Genomic DNA, 16,333 nt, shown 5'->3' on the forward strand with positions numbered 1-16,333 from the left:
TGGCAGGTTTATTAAAATAGAATGCCTGGACCCACATGCAGAGTTCCTGACTCAGCAGGTCTGAGGTTAGGCCCAAGAATTTGTATTTCTCACAAGTTCTCAGGTGATGCTGATGCAGCCAGTCCAGGCACTACACTGGATTGAGAAATACTGCTCTGTTTTTCCAAGATTACGTATTTCAGGGACATATCCAGACCCTCCCTGCCTATGTAGACTACACAAACAGGAGAACCCGTCACCTCATCTATTCTAAAGACAAGGTGGACACCTCCGCTATTACATTCAGATGGCTGAAAGCTAAAAGATCGAGCTCATTTTCCCCCTCTTCTTCATTAGAGCAGCGGGGACTCTCCTCCTATCCTGAAGCCTCCACTTGGCCCAGAAGGGCCAGGAATGGGCTCCTGCCTCCTGGGGCAGAGAAGGGCAGGCAGCACGTGGCAAGGAGTAGGGTGGTGTGTCAGGAAGGGCAAGGGGCTTCCAGTCACACCAACTCTTCTCAAGCCCAGGGGCAGCCACTCCCTGGCTGATGGCCCTGGGCCTCACTTTCCCCATCCACACAGGATAATGATGCCCACAGCCTGGAGGACTGCTGAGGACAGTAAATGGGAATAGTGCAAGCAGGAGTCCTTTGTTGTCTGTGAAGAGCCCCACAGTCTTTATCACAACAGCTTTGTGACACATCTGCTCCTTAACACTAAGCCGTAGTGATGGTAGCTCATCCTCCTTGTTTTTATTTTATTTTTTACAACTCTAGTCACTTTGCTTCATTTTTAAGATTTTTCTCACCCTCTCCCCAACGATGGCCTTTACCTTTGAGCCCCAGTATTACTGATGCTGACTCACCTGCCACGGGTGTATTTACACATGTAGACCCATTTGTAGGCACTGAAAAGAAAAAGCAATCGGTATACATGCCATTAAGCTCTCATATTGCTCAACCCAAAGTCATGAGTTTCTCAGTCTCAAGAGAGAGGAATGAAATAAGAAACCAGCTAAGCAGTTTGTCACTGGTTCTCAACAAGCCATGACCTTTGCCATTTGAACATCAGGTTCTGCCCCAGAATCTCTCCCACACTCAGGGAGTTTCAGAGAAAGAAAAGGAGATGCCCTTTGAAGAGGGGCAGAGACTACTGAAGATCTGAAAAAGATCCTTTTGCATTAGCTGTGTGATTCAAGCCATCCTGACATCTTCCTTCCCTTCAGAGATCTGGATTGTGCTAGGTGGTGCTCACATTCCGGTTGTATTAGAGGTAAATGGACCCTGTCTGTGGAGTCAAAGACTTGGATACAGTTCTAATTCTACCCCTTAAAGCGTGACCTCACATCATTTAACTTATTGAAGCCTCCATTTTCACATCTGTAAAACGGAGATACTACGATTTGCCTCATAGAGAGGTGGTAATACAGGTTTCTCACGTACTACCTGGCGAATGGCAGGTGTAAAATACTGATTGAGGAAACCTAATTTTCCCTGGGGTTTCATTTTTCGATGTGTTAGGACCGCGTCTAAGGTACTCCTAGCCTGCGGCCCCATCCCCTGCGCCGTGAGCACTTGGCCTACTCCCAGCGGGGCTCAAGCAGCCCCTTCAAAGCCCTAAACCTGGGCAACCCCTAAACCTGCTGGCGACAGTGCCCCACCCCCACCTTTGACATCTCGCCCCTCCTCCCTCAGCTGCGGACTGCGTCACTTCCGCAGGAAGAGGCGGGCGCGTCCGCGCGCTTGGCGCGAAAGTCGGTTCGTCGCCTCGGCAATTTCCGGGTTCGGAGTTTGCTTCGGGTCGGGGGCGCCGCCGGCTGCGGCGGGTGTGCGCCGGGCTGGCGCCCGACCCCAGCCACCGCCCAGCAGGCCGCGTGCCCCTCCACTCGCCTCCCGAAGGCCCCCCCCAGGCTCCACCGAGGTGAGTGAGGCACGGAGAGAGGACCCAGCTCCTTCCCCACCCCAACTGGGGGGTCGCGACTCCTTCCCTGGCCTTCGGGGCCCTTGTTTCCCGCCCGTGTAACCGGCCCTGGAACCGGCGGGTGGGACTTTGACGCCGGACAGGACGTGGCTGCGGTTGGACCGAGAGCCGGGCCTCCTTGTGGCAGCTGGCAAGCAAGAGCATTCGGCTTCTGGGGGCATGGCCTTGCTAACCGGCTTCCACTTTTCCATTAAAGTCCGTTTACTGCGAGGTGAACAAACGTCAGGGGCCTTGGACAGTTTCGTTCGTGGATCCTTGAGCTAAGTGCAATTGAATGTCCATTGGCCTAGGGGGGTCTTAGAGCCCCATAACAAAGGGCCCGAATGTATTCAATTTAGGGACATTAATTTTGTTCTCTGGTTTGCCAGGATTGGTGGTGTCATCTTTTTCCCTGACTTTGCCCGCATTCCAGCGTTTCTTAGAAGCTAATGAACGAATCCATGGACAAGGCCTTGTCCTTGGGCATTGTTGTCTGCACAGAAGAGTAGACGCTTTTAACTTTTAACTTTATACATGATGTGTTTTGTCCTTGTTAATAGTTCCTTTATTTTGACAGTTCAAAAATGTCCAGAAATGACAAAGAACCGTTTCTTGTGAAGTTTTTAAAGTCTTCAGATAATTCCGAATGTTTTTTTAAAGCACTTGAGGTAAGAATAGTTGAAAATGCCTTGTTTGATGCTGTGAATTCATTTTTTTCGTTTTTAGTGTTTTTGATTTTTTGGACTCTTTATGTCTTAGTAATTTATTTTCTTACTAGTTTTATTGTAATGTACATTAATATAGATGTGTCATTACATATTTTTGGATTGATGTAAATATATCATTATAATTATTTTGGGAAGCATGAAGTCTATTACTTTTTTTTAGGATTTTATTGGGTAGAGAGAGAGGTGAGAGATCACAAGCAGGGGGAGAAGCGGGCTCCCAGCTGAGCAGAGAGCCTGATGTGGGGCTTGATCCCAGGACCCTGAGATCATGACCGAAGGCAGACACCTAACTGATGGAGCCAGCCAGGCACCCCAATATGACATTTATATTGAAGTTCGCAAATTTGCTGTTCTTGGAAATTACATTGCTTTCTATGTCTACTAACTAGAGTAGAGCTTTGTATGCTGAAGAAATTTGAATCTGTTATATACTGGTTACACTTCATTTTTTTGTAGTTAAAAGTATGTTTCACAGTATACAGTGTAGTCTGGAAAGATGTGGGGGGTATTGTAAAGCCTTGCTACTTACGGACCCCAGCAGCATCAGTAGAGTTGGAAGTGTAGAACCTTGGGCCCAACTCAGACTGACCAATTAGATTCTACATTTTAACAAGATCCTCGGTGTAATTCCTATATATATTAGAGTTTAAGAAGCACTGTTGTAGGGCGCCTGGGTGGCTCAGTGGGTTAAGCCGCTGCCTTCGGCTCAGGTCATGATCTCAGGGTCCTGGGATCGAGTCCCGCATTGGGCTCTCTGCTCAGGAGGGAGCCTGCTTCCTCCTCTCTCTCTCTTTCTCTCTGCCTGCCTCTCTGCCTACTTGTGATTTCTCTCTGTCAAATAAATAAATAAATAATCTTTAAAATTTAAAAAAAAAAAAGAAGCACTGTTGTAGCAGGTTTTTTTTTTTAAAGTTCATTCTAGCAAATAATTACTGAGTGTCATGACCTGTTAAGCACTGTTGTAGTACTTAGGATACATTGGTGAGCACAGCAGGGAAAGACCTGTACTTTCTCAAAGCTTACGTTCTGTTTTAGCAGGAGGACCTAGACATAAATCAGAATAAATGAGTAAACTGTATAATATGTTACATGGGGCTCTGTGCTATGTGAAGAGAAAAGAGCAAAACAGTTCAAGGTGTTCTAAAGGATGCTTGTTGTGTGAGAAGGGAAGGTTACAATCTTAAGTAGAGTGTGATTGGTGAAGGCTTTATGGAGAAGATAAGTACACTTGAAGGAGGTGGGATGGTTAGACATGTCAATGTCTGGGGAAGAAGCTTTCAGGCAGAGAGAACAGCCATACACAGGTCCCTGAGAAAGTACTTGGAGTGTCTACCCAACATACAGTGTGGCTGCAGTGTAGTGAACAAGGGCTGGGGGAAGAACACTAACGGGTGCTTTAGAGAGTAAGAGTAAAGAGGTCATGTAAAGAGCCTTAAGAGCCATGGTAAGGACTTCAACTTTTTCATTTGAGCAATCTGATTGAAGTGAGGGATCAAGTCAGGTGAAGACTGGGAAAATATTTCATGGAGTAAGAACAAGAGCAGAACCTCTAATGAGTTTATGCTTGGCTTGTTCCAGACCTAGCAAGAAAGAAGAAGTGACTAGAGAATGGTAAGCAGGGGAGAAAAGAAGTAGAAGGTTAGAGTGGGGAGATAGGCAGGGCCAGACTTGTGACCTGATTTGTATCATTAAAGAGATTACTAATTGCTGTATGGAGAATAGATTTAGGGCAAGGAAAGGAAAAGGAACCACTTTGTAGACTTCGACAGAGGTCTAGGTGAGAGATGATGGTAGCTTTCAGTGGGAGAAAAGATTGGATTAGAGATGGATTTTTGAAGATAGAGTTCATAGGACTTAAATACGGGTGAAAAATTTCAGGTGCACTTTTTCATTTTTTTTCTTTCTTTCAGTCAATAAAAGAGTTCCAATCAGAAGAATACCTTCAGATCATTACAGAAGAAGAGGCATTGGAGATAAAGGAAAATGACAGGTCACTTTATATCTGTGACCCTTTTAGTGGCATTGTCTTTGATCACCTCAAAAAGGTTTGCTAACTTTTCGTGTGTTCCTTCTGTAGTCTGATTTTTGTTGTTTTTGCTTCAGTGGACATAAGTTCTTTACTGACCATGAGGTATTATACAGATTATGAATATAGAAGAATCTTTTGGTTTGGGAGACCAGAATTATATTTTTAAAGGCTAATTGTGTTATGATAGGCTTTTGTTATATGTAATTTTTATATTTCAGGATATATAACTTCTCTTAGCTTAAGTCAATAAAACACTTTATTGACGGAGTTCTGCCATACTTAAATTCAGTTTGATTGCAAGATTTTCCATAAAAATTTGGGAAGGGACCTCAACATAATGCTTGGTTATTTACTGTCTTTCCTATGTGCTCTTTCACACACAGTTTTCATACCTATACCTTGTAGAGAGGGTCTGAAACATTATATGCCTAAAGGAAGCATTTTGGGGATGAATATTGCTGATATACCAATGAGCCATCTTATTTCTTTTTGTTGATTCCAGAGTCTACTGACTCATTACTTTTTTGGTGTCTGGACAAGAGAGAAGCATTGAAATAAAAGTAAACTGGCTGTAATTCCATCCAGATTACAAAGAAGTGATTCTTGTTTGAAGGAGAAGAAAACATAGAAGAGTAGGTAGATGCAGTATCTGCACAATTTATGGAAGGTCTGTGCCCACCTTTGCCAAAAGCATTGTTGGTCTACCCTCCTTTTGGAAATAACACACCTTGTCAGATAGAATCAATAGCATTAAAAACAAATTTTCCTATGACTGAACAAAAAGGTAACAATAATTGTTTACCGTGTGCATCTTTAAATCAGTCATGCCCTGGTGACTTTGGCAACCATATGCTTTTTAGATCTGACTTGAATGTGCTGATATTGAGCAAGACTGTCAACTTTTCCTAACTCAGTTATCAGTGAAAATAAAAGGCCATTTTTTAAAAAAAAATTTTTTATTGATTTTCAGCATAACAGTATTCATTGTTTTTGCACCACACCCAGTGCTCCATGCAATCCGTGCCCTCTCCAATACCCACCACCTGGTTCCCCCAACCTCCCACCCCCCGCCCCTTCAAAACCCTCAGATTGTTTTTCAGAGTTAAAAGGTCATTTTTAATAGCCTCATAATATCTTTGAGAAATACTTACTTGGAAAGACATTGAGTTAAAGACAAAGTATTTAAAACACAAATGTAGAAACTGCCTAGGATTTTTGTGTGTTTGTGTGACAGAATAGGTATTTTAGAAGAGGGTTAATTAGGCTCTTAAATATTTGAACTGCTTGGTTGGCAGGATACTTCATTTAAAAACTATATGGATTTTCCCAATTATTATAGCATAAGTCTGTTATTCCTATAACCTATCATTAAGACTGTTTGTTTGTGATATTAAAATTTGGTGGTGGGATGCCTGGGTGGCTCAGTGGGTTAAGCCGCTGCCTTCAGCTCAGGTCATGATCCCAGGGTCCTGGGATCGAGTCCCGCATCGGGCTCCTTGCTCAGCAGGGATCCTGCTTCTCTCTCAGCCTCTGCCTGCCTCTCTGCCTGCTTGTGTGTCTCTCTTCCTCTCTGACAAACAAATAAATAAATAAAATCTTTTTTAAATAAATAAATAAATAAGATTCGGTGGCAGTTGTGATCGAATGTGGCTCTTAAAGCTTATTTCTTTTGATAGCCTCTATTAATTGCCTGTGTATTTAATGTGTAGTGTGTCTGAGAAATTATATAATGGTCCTTATTTTGTCTTATAACAATTTAGCAGTGGTCTTCAACTTCTGTAAAGAATTGCTAAATATTGAGGCGCCTGGCTGGCTCAGTCAGTTAAGCATCTACCTTTGGGATCATGATCCCAGGGTCCTGAGATCGAGCCCCATGTTGGGCCCTCTGCTTAGCAGGGAGCCGTTTCTCCTTCCCCCTCTGCCTGCTGCTCCCCTTCTTTTGCTCTCTCTCTCTCCCTCTCTTTCTCTGTCAAATAAATAAATAAAATCTTTAAAAGAAAAAAGCGGGGGGCCTGGGTGGCTCAGTGGGTTAAGCCTCTGCCTTCAGCTCAGGTCATGATCCCAGGGTCCTGGGATTGAGCCCCGCATCAGCCTCTCTGCTCAGCAAGGGGCCTACGTCCCCCCCTCCCCACCCTGCCTGCCTCTCTGCCTACTTGTGATCTCTCTGTCAAATAAATAAACAAAATCTTTAAAAAAAAAAAAAAAAGAAGGAATTGCTAAGAATTACAAAATGTAATTTTATAAGCTGGAGGTCTTTTCCTACATACTAAGCTTTCTCCTTTTTTTTGTAGCTTGGCTGCAGAATTGTTGGCCCTCAAGTAGTCATATTTTGTATGCACCACCAGCGATGTGTCCCAAGAGCTGAACATCCAGTTTATAATATGGTTATGTCTGATGTAACTGTGTCTTGTACAAGCCTGGAAAAAGATAAAAGGGTAGGTACTGAGAGGAATATCATGATCAATATATTTATCTCCACACTTAATCTTTCACTGCATAGGAGACACTTTGAAAGACCTTGTACTCGGGTGTTCATGACTTAAGGTCTGTATACACCAATGTATAGCTTTTTTATTTTAATGAAATAGAAATAGTGGAATCTGTTTTATTGAGAACTACTTGAAAGAAAACTCTCCTTTTCCCCCTGAGTGTGAGTCACATTTTTCCATAATAGATGGTTGATCTTCTTTAAAAAAATGTTGATGGAGTGCCTGGGTGGCTCAGTTGGTTAAGCTTCTCACTTTGGCTCAGGTCATGATCTCCACGTCTTGGGGTCGTTGGGCTCTGAGCTCAGTAGGGAGTTTTCTTCTCCCTTTCCCCCAACTTGTGCTCACGTTCTCTCTCTTGCTCACTCGCTCTCTAATAGATAAAATATTTTAAAAAATTATTTTAAAAAACGCTGGGAGGTAGAATGGGCTGTGGGTTTAACATTTGCTACGAGGAGGGATGCCTGGGTGGCTCAGTTGGTTAAGCCGCTGCCTTCAGCTCAGGTCATGATCCTGGAGTTCTGGGATCGAGTCCCACATCAGGCTCCCAGCTCCTTGGGGAGTCTGCTTCTCCCTTCTCATGCTCTCTCTCCCTCTCTCAAATAAATAAATAAAATCTTTAAAAAAAAAACAAAAAAAAACCCATTTGCTACGAGGAAAGAAATGCTTTGACAGTGCTAAAAGAGAAAATACGTATTTTTATATATAATGTGTATAATTAATATTTTTAAATATATATGCACAGTATATTATAGAAGCAACATAGGTTAATAAACTCATGGAGTTGAACAACTATATGAAAGTAATTATTTTAAAATTTATGTATAATTCATATTTATCTTTATCCAAAAAGTAATTTGATTATTTAACTTTATAGTGGTGAGAAACATTTGTGCCTTCAAGCTAACAACAAAAGATACTTGAGTTTTTGTATAAAAAAATGGAAGAGGTATTGTTTGCTTTGGTATTAATGTATTTTCTTTTGGGTTTACAGGAAGAAGTTCATAAATATGTACAAATGATGGGTGGACGTGTATACAGAGACCTTAATATATCAGTAACTCACCTTATTGCAGGAGAAGTTGGCAGCAAAAAATATTTAGTTGCTGCAAACCTAAAGAAACCTATTTTGCTTCCTTCTTGGATTAAAACACTTTGGGAAAAGTCACAAGAGAAGTAAGAAAGACATTTATGTGTTTTCTAGATTTGAAAAAATGATACATTCAATCATTTTGGCATATTGTGGGTTATTACAGGGGAGGTTTTATGTTGTCCTGTTGGGATTTGTTATTCAGGGACCAAAAAAATGGGTTTATTACTCTTTACTGAAAATAAGCATAATCTGCAAGGTCTCATCAAGGTATAAGTTGATAAGTAGAATAAGCTTTTGATTTAATACTAGTTACAAGGTAAGAAATGCTTTGACAATAAAAATTGCTTTCAGCAGTAAATGCCTATAAAATAGTTGAGAAGATCACTGTGGCAACTATTCTTAAGTTGCATTATCCTTCTACTACTGTGCTAAGATGGAGAGTAAATTAGCCATTTTTGACAGTCCTATTCCCTCACAAAGGTGTCTATGTAAAGTTGAATATAAACATATGTCAGCTATTAGGATGTGGTCATTCAGTAAATGTTTATCAAGTTCGTTTTATGTACCTGGCCTGAGCTAGGCTTTAGACATACATACTAAGCAAAGCAGGATAGCATCCCTGCCTGCCCCTGTGGACCTTAGAAATGGGTGTTTTTCCTAGTCTTTTTTCAACACCATCCAGCACATTCTAAATCTGTCTCCACCCTGGTACCTTTATTCTTAACATATCTGTCTTAAATGGAAAAAGAATGACACTTTTGTTAGTATCCTGCTAAAAATTATTGCTTATTATTTATATCGTATGATGGAAGGATAAAAATCCATCTTTCTAGTAGGCAACCAAGGTCCTTGGAGTTTTTAAGTAAATTCACATGTAAAATTTTGGGAAATATACGACTTTGCCAGCATGAACTCAGAAGAGTTAATGAAATAACATTTTCCCTTAAAACAGTTTTATTTAAGAAGCTCTATCTAAAATACTACTTTTTAGATAAGCAGATAGTGTAATTTTGAGATTCAGTACCCCTTTTCTAAAAAATGAGGAAAATATTAGTGATTTCTGTTGTTTGTCATTATTCTTATGATAAATTTTAAACCATTTGGTATATTAATATGTTAATTTTTTCCTTGTTACTTATTTTTTCCAGAAAAATAGCTAGGTATACTGATGTAAACATGGAAGACTTCAAGTGTCCCATTTTTCTTGGTTGCATTATCTGTGTGACTGGCTTGTGTAGCTTAGACAGAAAGGCAGTTCAGCAACTCACAATTAAGCATGGAGGTCAATACATGGGACAACTGAAAATGAATGAATGCACACACCTCATTGTGCAAGAACCAAAAGGTAAAACTATGTTTCCCAAATGGAAAAAATGCAAAATTTTCTCTAGTATTTAACATTTTAAGATCTTTACAGAATAGCTTTTGCTTCTGATGTGTTAAAAATCTCATATTTTTTCCCCCTAAAATCTTAGAAAAATAGTTTGGTTCACAAATCTGTAGAAAAGTTACATGACTATCCAGGTTTATCCAGGTCATTGAAAAAATATTTTTTTCAATTTCCAGAGGTTTTTATTGTTTGATTTTTTTTTCAAAGTTTGCTACATAGTTACCAAATAATTACAAAATAAGAAATTTGGATAAACAACAAAAAGGCTAGTATGTAGCTAAATTACATTTCTTTCTAATAATAAATTTTATTATTTTATTTATTTATTTTTAACATTTTATTTATTTATTTGACAGAGAGAGAGATCACAAGTAGGCAGAGAGGCAGGCAGAGAGAGGGGGAAGCAGGCTCCCCACCGAGCAGAGAGCCCAATGTGGGGCTCAATCCCAGGACCCTGTGACCGTGACCCGAGCTGAAGGCAGAGGCCTAACCCTCTGAGCCACCCAGGTGCCCCTCTAATGATAAATTTTAAAGACTTGGCTTACTTTTTAATTGAATGAATCTGATTTACTGGATGAACTAGAAGTTGTAACTTGAAGATGCACCTTGCAGAGCACAAGGCAGTTAAAAGAAGAAAAATATACTACCAATAAGAAGAATTCCTTAAAATTGTGTTTAGGTGTCCTGAAATGTTTTTATCTATTTTGGAAGATTTTTTTTTTTCTTTACAAATACCCTTTAAATATATACAAATTGATGAAAGAAGAATTTTGTTAATGTTTTTGTTATTTATTTATGTCTGTGTTTTATTAAGCTACCTAGATAGCAAAATAGGAAAAAAAAACCCTGCTAAAATTAATTGGTAATTGTCCTTAAATCAGAACTTTGTGTATGGCCAACTATGATATTATAATTGTGAGTAGAGTTGGTAACTGCTATTGATTTCTGAACCTGAAGGCAGTTCATCTCTTTGCTCTCAAGAATGTCCAAAAAAAATCCTTTTTGTGTTATTGTTTAGTACATATTGACCTCAGTTTCTCTATGGCACTGTTTCAAAATACATTGTTAAAAGTTGTTTTAAGGCAATAAAAAGATATATTTCTTACAATATGCCTGTCTGTTTGGACTTCAAGTCAAATCCTGTTGACATTAGAGTAGACTATTCAAAGCTGGTATTTTTATATTGTGGACATTTACAATCTTCACAGTTGTTTTATTCAGTCTTACTGAAGCCACATAATTCTGTGAGTTATTCCCATGTTACAGATTAAGAAACTGGTTTAAAGAAATTAAGCAGTGGAGACTATACTCAAATCAAGTCTAGTATTTCAGTCACCCCATATAAATTATGCAATTTTAAGAGACAAACCCCCTTGCATATGTATATAGCATATTGTTTATATAAGAATAATTACTGGTAACTTTAATTTTGTTTTGGTGAGTTTTTTCCCATAACCTATCATGCTTTAATATTTCTACAAAGATAGATTTTAATGGTTTACATTTCTCACTATTTCTTAATGATGTGATAGGTCAAAAGTACGAATGTGCCAAGAGATGGAATGTACACTGTGTGACCACGCAGTGGTTTTTTGACAGTGTTGACAAAGGTTTTTGTCAGGATGAATCCATATACAAAACAGAGCCAAGACCAGAAACAAAGACTGTGCCTGATACTTCAACTCCTACTGGCCAGATCAACACAGTTGATAGTAAGTTTCAGTGGGATTAAAGTAAACAGTCATTTTTAACACCACTTTTGTAAGAATTGATTTGTAAATAGGATCAGTGAGATATAGTAGGGAATTCCATCCTTTCTTGCTATGCTTCCAGGCATAATTATGTAATAGCTAAATTGTCTGAAAACTAGTCCAGAATTCTATGTATTTCTTTTTATAATGGATGTATATTTTCTTTCATACCTTAGTTTAATGCAAAAGATGATTAAAGAAGCTGAGATTACTACGAAGACTTAAAAAAGAATTTTTCTAAACCTGACTGGTGGACAAATGTAATACATTTTTATTAGTTTGTTACCATTATAGACCATCTATATTCATATAAAATTAAAAAACCATTTCTATTTTGTACATGCCATGTTAGAATTTAGCATACGTTATACTTTTTCCTTTCCTGGACCCTACAGCAAACAACTTCAGATTGTATATGGAAGCAAGCCTCTATTAAATGTATTAAGTATGTTTTTATTTGAAATAAGATATGAGCCTTAGTTTCATTTTCCCTTGTCATGCTTGGCCACCAAGATTAAAGTAAAAACATTTGATGCTTACTTTGGAAATTATTCACAGCCCTTTGTGTATAAGAAAAATTAACCTATAGGAAAATAGGTAATCACTATTTTATCTCCATAAATTTCTACATCTTTGTTTGATACGTAGGTCGTACTCTTTCAGATGTCAGCCATATTTCCAACATCAATGCAAGTTATATAAATGAATCGATATGTAATTCAGTTCTTAATAGCAAAGTGGAGCCTACACTTGAAAATCTGGAAAATCTGGATGTCAGTGCATTTCAAGCACCTGAAGATTTATTAGATGGTTGTCGGGTATGTCTTTATTATGTAATACCTCAGTGATAATGTACATCAGTACTTCTAACCTGACTTTGAAGACCCCTCAGAGTTGGGCTTATTCCTTATCCATGTAAACTCTTGACTCTAGCCAAGCAGATGTAAGCTCTGGGCAACATCTGTCCATAACTGTCATTTATTAAGTGTTATTAATATCCTAGGCTGTGCTAATCAATTAATATATATTGTTAATATGTTGTATGTAATCTCCTTTAACTCCCACAAATAACTCTAAAATGGATATTACCCTGAAACTGAGGCTTGTTCAGTTCTTGTTCAGATTCACGCAGATATTAAGTAGACATCCATGTACTCCAAATCCTATATTCCTAACCACTAGACCCACTACTTTGTTTTATGTCTCTTGGGCTACTTAATTTTTTAGTGTTTAAATAAACTATCTTATAAGTGCCTTGATGGAAACATCATATGCTGTAGATCTCCTAGAGCTGAATTTTAATAGATTTCTACTTGTAGAGTGAATAGGCTGTACATTAATTGATAAAACATCAATTTATTGTCAGAACAGAAAGTGTCTTATATAATCTTTTATCCTAGACTCTGATAATTATGGATATGATTTTTAGTTATTGTTTTTTTAAGATTTATTTATTTTAGAGAGGACACCACAAGAGGAAGGGGCAGATCTCAAGCAGACTCTGCACTGAGCATGGAGTCCAGCAATGCAGCTTGATCTCAGTATCCTGAGATCATGACCTGAGCTGAAACCAAGGTTAGACGCCTAACCAACAGGGCCTCCTAGACACCCTTAACTTTCAGTGATTCTTACAGGAAGTTTATGATTCCTGATTTTTGTTACAGTATCTTCTAATAACAGAGGTTATTTAGTTTGGGATATAAATAGAGTTAGGAATAGATCTGCCATTCTTAAGAAAATTTTTTTAAAGACATTTAAAAGCTTTATATTTATTAAATTGGTTTAAATATATACATAGTGATACTTAGAAATAAATTATTGCATATAATCCTCAAAGTACTGTCAGCTTGACTTAAATTTTCTTGTGTAATTGACTATGTAAAGGATATCTCAATTTACAGGTGAGAACACTGGTTTAAAGAGCCTAAGTAACTTATCATGGGCATATAGTTAATTATTGGCCTCTGAACCAAAATTTACACCCAAGTTTTCTGAATTCAGATAAACTCCTCTTTATTTCTTTTTTATTATTATTATTTTTATTAACATATAATGTATTTGCCCCCAGGGGTTACAGGTCGTGAATCATTAGGCTTACCCATTTCACAGCACTCGCCATATTACATACCCTTGCCAATGTCCATAACCCAACCACCCTCTCCATATCACCCTCCCCCCAGCAACCCTCAGTTTGTTTTGTGAGATTAAGAGTCCCTTATGGGGGGCACCTGGGTGACCCGTGTTGGGCTCTCTGCTCAGCAGGGAGCCTGCTTCCCTCTCTCTCTGCCTGCCTCTCTGCCTGCTTGTGATCTCTGTCAAATAAATAAAATCTTTAAAAAAAAAAGAGTCCCTTATGGTTTGCCTCCCTCCTAATCCCATCCTGTTTCATTTTTTCCTTCTCTTCCCCCTAAACCCCCCACCCTGCCTTTCAAATTCCTCATATCAGGGAGATCATGTGATAATTGTCTTTCTCTGATTGACTTATTTCCCTCAGCATAATACCCTCTAGTTCCATCCATGTCATTGCAAATGGCAAGATTTTATTTCTTTTGATGGCTACATAGTATTCCAGTGTGTGTGTGTGTGTGTGTGTGTGTATCTATACATCCGCATCTGTGTATAGATACACACACACACAATGACCTGAAGACACACATGCACACCACCTCTTCTTTTTTTTTTTTTTTTTTTTAATTTTTTATAAACATATATTTTTATCCCCAGGGGTACAGGTCTGTGAATCGCCAGGTTTACACACTTCACAGCACTCACCAAAGCACATACCCTCCCCAATGTCCATAACCCCACCCCCCTTCTCTCAACCCCCCTCCCCCCAGCAACCCTCAGTTTGTTTTGTGAGATTAAGAGTCACTTATGGTTTGTCTCCCTCCCAATCCCATCTTGTTTCATTTACTCTTCTCCTACCCACTTAAGCCCCCATGTTGCATCACCACTTCCTCATATGAGGGAGGTCATATGATAGTTGTCTTTCTCTGCTTGACTTATTTCACTAAGCATGATACGCTCTAGTTCCATCCATGTTGTCGCAAAGGGCAAGATTTCATTTCTTTTGATGGCTGCATAGTATTCCATTGTGTATATATACCACATCTTCTTTATCCATTCATCTGTTGATGGACATCTAGGTTCTTTCCATAGTTTGGCTATTGTGGACATTGCTGCTATAAACATTCGGGTGCACGTGCCCCTTTGGATCACTACATTTGTATCTTTAGGGTAAATACCCAGTAGTGCAATAGCTGGGTCATAGGGCAGTTCTATTTTCAACATTTTGAGGAACCTCCATGCTGTTTTCCAGAGTGGTTGCACCAGCTTGCATTCCCACCAACAGTGTAGGAGGGTTCCCCTTTCTCCACATCCTCGCCAGCATCTGTCATTTCCTGACTTGTTGATTTTAGCCATTCTGACTGGTGTGAGGTGATATCTCATTGTGGTTTTGATTTGTATTTCCCTGATGCCGAATGATATGGAACACTTTTTCATGTGTCTGTTGGCCATCTGGATGTCTTCTTTGCAGAAACGTCTGTTCATGTCCTCTGCCCATTTCTTGATTGGATTATTTGTTCTTTGGGTGTTGAGTTTGCTAAGTTCTTTATAGATTTTGGACACTAGTCCTTTATCTGATATGTCGTTTGCAAATATCTTCTCCTATTCTGTCAGTTGTCTTTTGATTTTGTTAACTGTTTCCTTTGCTGTGCAAAAGCTTTTGATCTTGATGAAATCCCAATAGTTCATTTTTGCCCTTGCTTCCCTTGCCTTTGGCGATGTTCCTAGGAAGATGTTGCTGCGGCTGAGGTCAAAGAGGTTGCTGCCTGTGTTCTCCTCAAGGATTTTGATGGATTCCTTTCTCACATTGAGGTCCTTCATCCATTTTGAGTCTATTTTTGTGTGTGGTGTAAGGAAATGATCCAATTTCATTTTTCTGCACGTGGCTGTCCAATTTTCCCAACACCATTTATTGAAGAGGCTGTCATTTTTCCATTAGACATTCTTTCCTGCTTTGTCGAAGATTAGTTGACCATAGAGTTGAGGGTCTATTTCTGGGCTCTCTATTCTGTTCCATTGGTCTATGTGTCTGTTTTTGTGCCAGTACCATGCTGTCTTGATGATGACAGCTTTGTAATAGAGCTTGAAGTCCGGAATTGTGATGCCACCAACTTTGGCTTTTTTTTTCAATATCCCTTTGGCTTTTCGATGTCTTTTCTGGTTCCATATAAATTTTAGAATTATTTGTTCCATTTCTTTGAAAAAGATGGATGGTACTTTGATAGGAATTGCATTAAATGTGTAGATTGCTTTAGGTAGCATAGACGTTTTCACAATATTTATTCTTCCAATCCAGGAGCATGGAACATTTTTCCATTTCTTTGTGTCTTCCTCAATTTCTTTCATGAGTACTTTATAGTTTTCTGAGTATAGATTCTGTGCCTCTTTGGTTAGGTTTATTCCTAGGTATCTTATGGTTTGTGGTGCAATTGTAAATGGGATTGACTCCTTAATTTCTCTTTCTTCTGTCTTGTTGTTGGTGTAGAGAAATGGAACTGATTTCTGTGCATTGATTTTATATCCTGACACTTTACTGAATTCCTGTACAAGTTCTAGCAGTTTTGGAGTGGAGTCTTTTGGGTTTTCCACACATAGTATCATATCATCTGCGAAGAGTGATAATTTGACTACTTCTTTGCCGATTTGGATGCCTTTAATTTCCTTATGTTGTCTGATTGCTGAGGCTAGGACTTTTAGTACTATGTTGAATAGCAGTGGTGTTAATGGACGTCCCTGCCGTGTTCCTGACCTTAGTGGAAAAGCTTTCAGTTTTTCTCCATTGAGAATGATATTTGCAGTGGGTTTTTCATAGATGGCTTTGATGATATTGAGGTATGTGCCTTCTATCCCTA

The 16,333-nt window shown here is 39.0% G+C and overlaps 1 protein-coding gene across 4 annotated transcripts in view; it reads left to right on the plus strand.

The window, feature by feature from the left end:
- Nucleotides 1-1,787: 1,787 nt before the first annotated feature.
- TOPBP1 (DNA topoisomerase II binding protein 1) overlaps nt 1,788-16,333 on the plus strand; it is a 68,364-nt gene continuing 53,818 nt past the window's right edge. For 2 of the 4 annotated variants that reach the window (XM_044252336.1, XM_044252339.1), the window contains exons 1-8: nt 1,788-1,898; nt 2,515-2,605; nt 4,576-4,710; nt 6,986-7,129; nt 8,175-8,356; nt 9,422-9,618; nt 11,196-11,375; nt 12,063-12,232. In XM_044252336.1, coding sequence (XP_044108271.1) covers nt 2,522-2,605; nt 4,576-4,710; nt 6,986-7,129; nt 8,175-8,356; nt 9,422-9,618; nt 11,196-11,375; nt 12,063-12,232 — 1,092 coding nt within the window. In that variant the 5' untranslated portion in view covers nt 1,788-1,898; nt 2,515-2,521. Of the gene's footprint in view, nt 1,899-2,514; nt 2,606-4,575; nt 4,711-5,196; nt 5,362-6,985; nt 7,130-8,174; nt 8,357-9,421; nt 9,619-11,195; nt 11,376-12,062; nt 12,233-16,333 lie in introns of those variants that run through there. The other 2 variants (XM_044252337.1, XM_044252338.1) reach the window with 2 other exon arrangements.

The sequence above is a fragment of the Neovison vison genome, chromosome 6 (genome assembly GCF_020171115.1).
Source record: "Neovison vison isolate M4711 chromosome 6, ASM_NN_V1, whole genome shotgun sequence".
Taxonomy (NCBI): Eukaryota; Metazoa; Chordata; class Mammalia; order Carnivora; family Mustelidae; genus Neogale; species Neogale vison.